The 7081-nt window shown below is 38.8% G+C and overlaps 1 protein-coding gene across 1 annotated transcript; it reads left to right on the top strand.

Moving 5' to 3' along the window:
* The first annotated feature begins 2510 nt into the window (after positions 1 to 2510).
* Positions 2511 to 5806, top strand: fzd9b (frizzled class receptor 9b). The gene has a single exon (XM_052096897.1). It carries the CDS (start codon positions 3005 to 3007, stop codon positions 4745 to 4747), a length of 1743 nt encoding a protein of 580 aa, XP_051952857.1. The 5' UTR covers positions 2511 to 3004; the 3' UTR covers positions 4748 to 5806.
* Positions 5807 to 7081: the final 1275 nt, after the last annotated feature.

Genomic DNA, 7081 nt, shown 5'->3' with positions numbered 1-7081 from the left:
GGTTTTTACTATAAAGCACTATAAAAGCAGTTCATACGACTTCTGCGCTCAGGGGCGAAAATGTCATAAAAATGTTGGGGGGACAATAAACAACAATTCTCAAGAGCAATTTTTGAAGGGTTTTTTTGTTGTTGCCCCGTTTGCATTTGCATTATTTTATTTCTTAAACAATTATTTTAAGAATATATCATTATATTATTTATAATACACATATTTTAATGATATTTTAGGGGGGGACAACCCTCAGATGGGGGGTCCTGACACCCACGACCCCCCCGCGATTTCCGCCTATGTCTGCGCTATATTAGGAGTCTTCTAAAGTCATGCAATTGGTAAGTGTGAGGAACAAAGCTAAATTAATGCCCATTCTTCCAAAATTGGATTTGATTGGGGTGTGACACGCATATGACCAGGGTGATAGAAATCTCTGTGTGCTATGTACTGTATTTCCTTTCTGGGCTGGAGGGCTATCAGACTCTGGGCTCTTTCAGGCTCAGTGAGGCTTACTCTGCCAAATCCAAATCTGATAACTACTCACAATCTAACACCATGGGTGAAACGGTTGAAATGTCCACTGTCGCCACGACAATAAGAAAGGGATTTCTAATTTGTCCTGTTTTATTTTGACTGAACATTTTGGCTTGAGAACTGAGTTAAGTCTATTATGAATGTGTCCTGTAATTAAGGGGACAGGTTGAACCAAGACTTTAAAATATTTGTTAATATACATTTTAAAGATTGAGAATGTATTACCTCTTACCTTTAAAATTAAATCAACATTAACTCATATTTAATGTGATAAAACAGTATGTAACCAGGACTTTAAAAGAATGTTAATTATATCAGTTATTTTTTTTTAAATAACAGTAATTGGTCATTTTTTGCTCCCACATTTTGAATTTCAGGTGCATTTTTGTCACTTTCGGTGGCATTTTTGCCCCAAGCTTTCCTCAATCCTGTACACTGCCAAACTTTGAATTATGATGCAAATTGGACCCAAAACTTATATTTGAACCCTTCAGCCACACTTACAAATGTCTGAATGTCAAATCATGTGGCATTTGTTTTAAAAAAGAAAGCACAAGCACTCTTTTCAATCATAACATTTCACAAAAAGATTTTTAGGTTTTAAATTATTTAATTATTTGAAGTATTTGGACACTTTCTGGTTCTCAAACGTTAATGGAACTATAGCTGTGTGAACCTAAGGAGAATTGATTTCCTTTATCCACTAAACCTCCTTTAAAGACCAGTTGGTTAAAAAAAAAGTAAAATGGCTCAGGAAATGTAAGGTCTGAACTTTTGAGAACATTTCTAGCATCATTTGTCTGCAGATATGCCACGGTGTGATATTTTGTTATCTAATACAATGGCATTCAGACATTTTTAAGAGAAATGTATGTGTCAAACTACTTTTCAATGGACGCTGCTAGAGATTAGTCTCATCTGCTAATTATCTTGTAAGTGTTGTACATTGTTTAGCCACTAGATGGTAACAATTGTCTTTTTCATTCATGTGTATCTCACATTGATGGGAAGTGGGATTTATTTTTGATAAATAATGAATAATAAATAAAGTTTAATGAAATTCAGAGTTAAATGAAGCCTGTAGCTGATGAATCTTTTCAGAATTAAAACTTCTTTCTGGGCTTTGTTTTACTTTCATTAAATTTGGAATGAACTCCTCCTGAGTGTAATATCCTGAGATGCTGCTATTTTAATCAATTCCATTAGACCCTAATTGTCCACATTTGCCATTGCTTTTATTGGCCTTCACACCAGTGCCATGGGTGAATATTTCATAACAGCTTCGGCTGTTTATGATTTCACAGCTAAATCTGTGGTTGGGAGATATATATATATACACACAAGCCATCCCATATTTTGTAATAGACTTTTTTTTTTAATATTATTATTTCTGCATAGTTTTATAGACTATAAAACTGTGTAGAGTGTAGAGTGTATAGACTATTAATTTTTTTATAGCTTACAAATATTTTCCATGATAACCATGGTTTTCAAAAAATAGTCACTACAGTTAAACAAATAAAAATACAACTCTGGTATAATAATAATAACAACAACAACAATACAACCAAAATTATGATAATGTATAATTTCATCATGCTTCTTTTTAGTTTAATAAATAAATGTATTTATTTATTTATAACTTCACGTTAATAACGATAAGTGTAGTAACAGAAATTGTGGTAACATAGTAAATGTTAGTAAAGGTTGACAACAGTTCTAAACAATTCTAAAGTGCCAATTTGTGTTAATTGCAACCCAACCTAATTTTGCCCGGCCATACCGTCGCTTCTCTTATGATAACAGGGGAAATGTAGTATGTTCAATATTCAGTTGTATGTAGGCGGAGCTGAAGTCGTAGACTTTTCTGCCACGGTGGGCGGAGTCGGTAGAGTGCGTCGTGAATGTCCCGCCCCATTATTAGAGGGCATTGAGGGAGGAGGAGAGGGAATTCAGCGAAAGTTTAGTGTGCTCCAGTGGAGATGTGTGGAGAACACGAGAAAAAACAACCCGCATGCTTGTAGCGGACTACACGCTTCTTAGACGTTTGGAGAGAACCGAAGACAAGAACAATTTTGTTGTCTCTCTTGCTGAGCTCCTCCTGATGACATTATTTGCTCTAATGCGGTACTGACATACATTAAATATTTGTTTACTTTAGTGATTGAGCACGCGCGATTTTAAGGTACATATAGGGTGAAATTTGGACACTACGGATCATTGAATATTATATGAAGATTTCATGTGTATAGAAGGATTTTTTTCAGAGAAGCTTCATTAAGAGGAATACCTGACGTTTTTCACCGGATGACAAATGAAACATTCATTGATGCCCTCTTAATCTAAGCAGAGTCCATGGAGCTACATAATCATCCATAACTCACAAACTATATAGAAGTATCCTCTCTTGGGCAATATATGCCAGGGAAATTTTACTGGACTTACCTTATTTAAAAAGGGTGACTAAAAATCCAGCATGGGTGGTTCATCAATGAAAATTGTGATTTTTCTGTGGTGTCAACTGGTCATGACTTTATACAGTCTAGAGATTGGCTCTTATGACCTGGAGAGAGGGCGACCGGCTAAATGTGAGCCTATCGCTATCCCCATGTGCCAGGGCATTGGGTATAACCTCACCCGGATGCCCAACTTCATGGACCACGACAATCAGAGGGAAGCTGCAATAAAACTCAATGAATTCGCACCTCTTGTGGAATACGGTTGTGATGTGCATTTGAGATTTTTCCTGTGCTCGCTCTATGCCCCTATGTGCACGGACCAAGTGTCCACATCCATCCCAGCTTGTCGTCCAATGTGCGAACAAGCACGCCAGAAGTGCTCGCCCATAATGGAGAAGTTTAATTATGCCTGGCCCGATTCTTTGGACTGCTCTAAACTGCCCACCAGAAATGACCCCAATGCGCTTTGCATGGAAGCCCCGGAAAATGATACCAAAACTGAGACTAAGAAAGGAGAGGGCATGTTGCCTGTGCCACCCCGACCCAAGAAGCCTGGAGCGGGGAACGGGCGCTCGGGGGGCAGCATGGGTGTTTGTGAGAACCCAGAAAAGTTCCAGTATGTGGAAAAGAGTGAGACGTGTGCGCCACGCTGCTCATCCGCTGTGGATGTTTTTTGGTCCAGACAGGATAAGGACTTTGCGTTCATTTGGATCGCAGTTTGGTCTACTTTGTGTTTTGGATCCACAGCGTTCACCGTCCTCACCTTCCTCCTTGACCCGCATCGCTTCCAGTATCCAGAGCGGCCCATCATTTTCCTTTCCATGTGCTACAACGTTTACTCAGTAGCCTTCATCATTCGGTCTGTCGCGGGGGCAGAGAACATTGCGTGTGATCGTGAAAATGGGGAATTGTACATCATTCAAGAGGGCCTGGAGAGTACAGGATGTACCATAGTCTTCCTCATCCTCTACTATTTTGGCATGGCCAGCTCCATCTGGTGGGTCATCCTCACCCTCACATGGTTCCTGGCGGCAGGTAAGAAGTGGGGTCATGAGGCTATTGAGTCACATAGCAGTTACTTCCACATGGCTGCATGGGGCATACCTGCACTGAAGACCATAGTCATCCTGACTATGCGGAAAGTTGCAGGCGATGAGCTCACCGGACTATGCTATGTGGGCAGTATGGATGTGGGGGCGCTAACGGGCTTTGTCCTTGTGCCTTTGTCCTGCTACCTCATCATAGGAACGTCTTTCATCCTGACCGGCTTCGTGGCGCTCTTCCACATCAGAAAGGTGATGAAGACTGAAGGCACCAACACGGAAAAACTGGAGAAGCTGATGGTGAAAATCGGAATCTACTCCATCCTCTACACGGTCCCTGCCACTTGTGTCATCATATGCTACTTCTATGAGCGGCTCAACATGGACTACTGGAAATTTAGAGGTCTGCAGAGCAAGTGCAACACGTTTCCCGGCCGTAGGAATGAGGACTGCTCCCTGGAGTCTTCGGTGCCCATGGTGGCCGTGTTCATGCTGAAGATCTTCATGTCGCTGGTGGTGGGCATCACCAGTGGGGTGTGGGTCTGGAGCTCCAAGACACTGCAGACTTGGCAAGGTCTATGTAGCAGGAAGTTGACAGATAGGACTTGCAGGAAGCACTGCAGCGGGAGTTGCAGCACCTGCCACTACAAAGCACCTGCTGTCATACTGCACGTGTCCAAGACGGATCCCTACTCAGACAGCCCAACGCATGTATGAGCGCAGGTCTGTGGCCTCATCTGTCATGTACTGTATCAAGGCAGAATACAGGCCTCACTTGGCGTATTGGACTGCACGAATGACAGTTTGCATGCTGTAAAGCCATAATTAAAACAAACCTAATGTAATATTGCGTGTTTAATACAAGTAAAGCACAACTGTGGCATAATATTGTTTTCACACATACATAAAAAATGGACTCGTTCCTTTTTATTTAAAACAAAAAAAAAACAAATTGCAGTTACTGTGAGGCACTTACAATGGAAGTGAATCGGGCCGGTCCAGAAACGTTAAAATACACATAGTTTTAAAGGTATAACCACAAGATGTAAACATTATACATGTTAACATGATTTTTGTGTGATAAAATAACTTACTAATCTTATCTGTGTAAAGTTACATCCAATATTACAACTCTGTTGTCATGATATTGAAACCCTGTAATCCTGGTATTGGAGATACAGTATAACTTTACACAGAAAAGGTTATTTAGTGATTTTATGACACAAAAATCATGTTAACATGTATAATGTTTACATATTGTGACTATTCTTCTGAAATGGTGTGTAGTTTTAGCTATAGTAACTGGCCCCGTTCACTTCCATTGTAAGCGCCTCTCTGTAATTGTGATTTTTTTTCATAAACGAGTGACGAGTCAAAATTATTTTGTGTGATAGTTAAAATTATGCCACAAATGCAGTTGATTGAGCTTAATTTTATTGAACACGGAATATTCCTTTAAAACCCAACATTATCAGTACTTTAAGGAGGAATTTTATCATCGCTTGCTGTAGAAAAGCAAAAACTGAGAAGTGTCCACAGACTTGCATATCAAAATCAGTTATAAATGATCTGCAGAACCAATCACAATCACTAGTTGGTGTGAACAAACACACAACATGGAAAAATGCACACAGAATCCCCCTCCAGAAAAGTACACGTTTCTTGTGAAATTACATGTTAAACGTTTCAGGACTTCTATTTATTGTGTATATATATATATTTAATTTTGTTTGGTTTCTCTCAAGATGGCATTGATGACCCTATCAATTTGTTTAAAAGTGCCTTTTTGGAGATGATAATAAAATATGTTATATATTTTCAACATTTGTCTTAAGTTCATCTGGTGTAGGTGTTTAATAAATAGAGGTTATAGTAAGTAGGGGTGTTGATTCTAGTGGGGGAGGTAATGATAAGCTCCCCCATACACACATTATTTATACCATGATCATTGGAACCATGGGTAAATGCATCACGCTGCTAACCCCCCATTTTCATGCAAAATCTATGTGTTTGACAGTAAGGCACCAACACTGTAAACCCTGTTGTCATTATTGAAAAAATCAAGTTGTATTAATTACAAATGACTTGAAATGTCAAGTTTTGGGCTCAGAACTCAAATATCTATGTTCCTTGAACTTATTTATTTAAAAAATCCATAGACTTCATATTTTAGGGGTTAATAACTTAAACAATTGAAAATAAAAACGAGTATATTGGGAATACCCATTATTGCTTACACTTGGATTATTAAGTAAGACAAGTTTTGGAGATGCCATTACACAGTTCAGTTGAGTTAAGTCAACTTGATTACTTGTTATCAGTGTAGAAGTCATGGGTTTGAAGTGAATGGGGCCAGTCCAGAAACGTTATTATAGACATTGCTTAAAAATATAGCTACAAGACATTATGTGTCAACATGATTTGCTGTTTTGTTGTTGCAACAATGAAGTTGTTATATTGGAGATAACTTTACACAGATAAAGCTATTAAGCGTTTGTATCACGCTAATATCATGTCAACACCTATAACAAGGTCTTGAGGCTATAATTCTGAGACTGTGTCTTAGAATGTTTATGAATTGGCCTGATTCACATGTACTGTTTTACATGGAAATCTTTTTTTTTTAATAAATGAGGGATGATTCAAAATTATGTTTTGTGGTAATCAAAGTAATTTCACAAATGCAGTTAATTTAGCTAAACTTGTATTGAACCTGGAATATTCCTTCAAACTACAGTAAGGATAAACCATGAAGACTGTACTCTACATCGATCAGCCACAACATTAAAACCGCCTGCCTAATATTATGTAGGTCCCCCATGTGCAGCCAAAACAGTATCAACCCCATTCTGAGATGCTATTCTTCTCACCACAATTGTACAGAGTGGTTATCTGAGTTACCATAGACTTCGTTGGTTCGAACCAGTCTGGCCATTCTCTGTTGACCTCTCTCATCAACAAGGCAATTCCATCTGCAGAACTGCCACTCGCTGGATGTTTTTGGCACCATTCTGATTAAATTCTAGAGACTGTTGTGTGTGAATCACAGAA

The sequence above is a fragment of the Xyrauchen texanus genome, chromosome 29 (genome assembly GCF_025860055.1).
Source record: "Xyrauchen texanus isolate HMW12.3.18 chromosome 29, RBS_HiC_50CHRs, whole genome shotgun sequence".
NCBI lineage: Eukaryota > Metazoa > Chordata > Actinopteri > Cypriniformes > Catostomidae > Xyrauchen > Xyrauchen texanus.
This window is presented reverse-complemented; position numbering and strand designations above follow the sequence as displayed.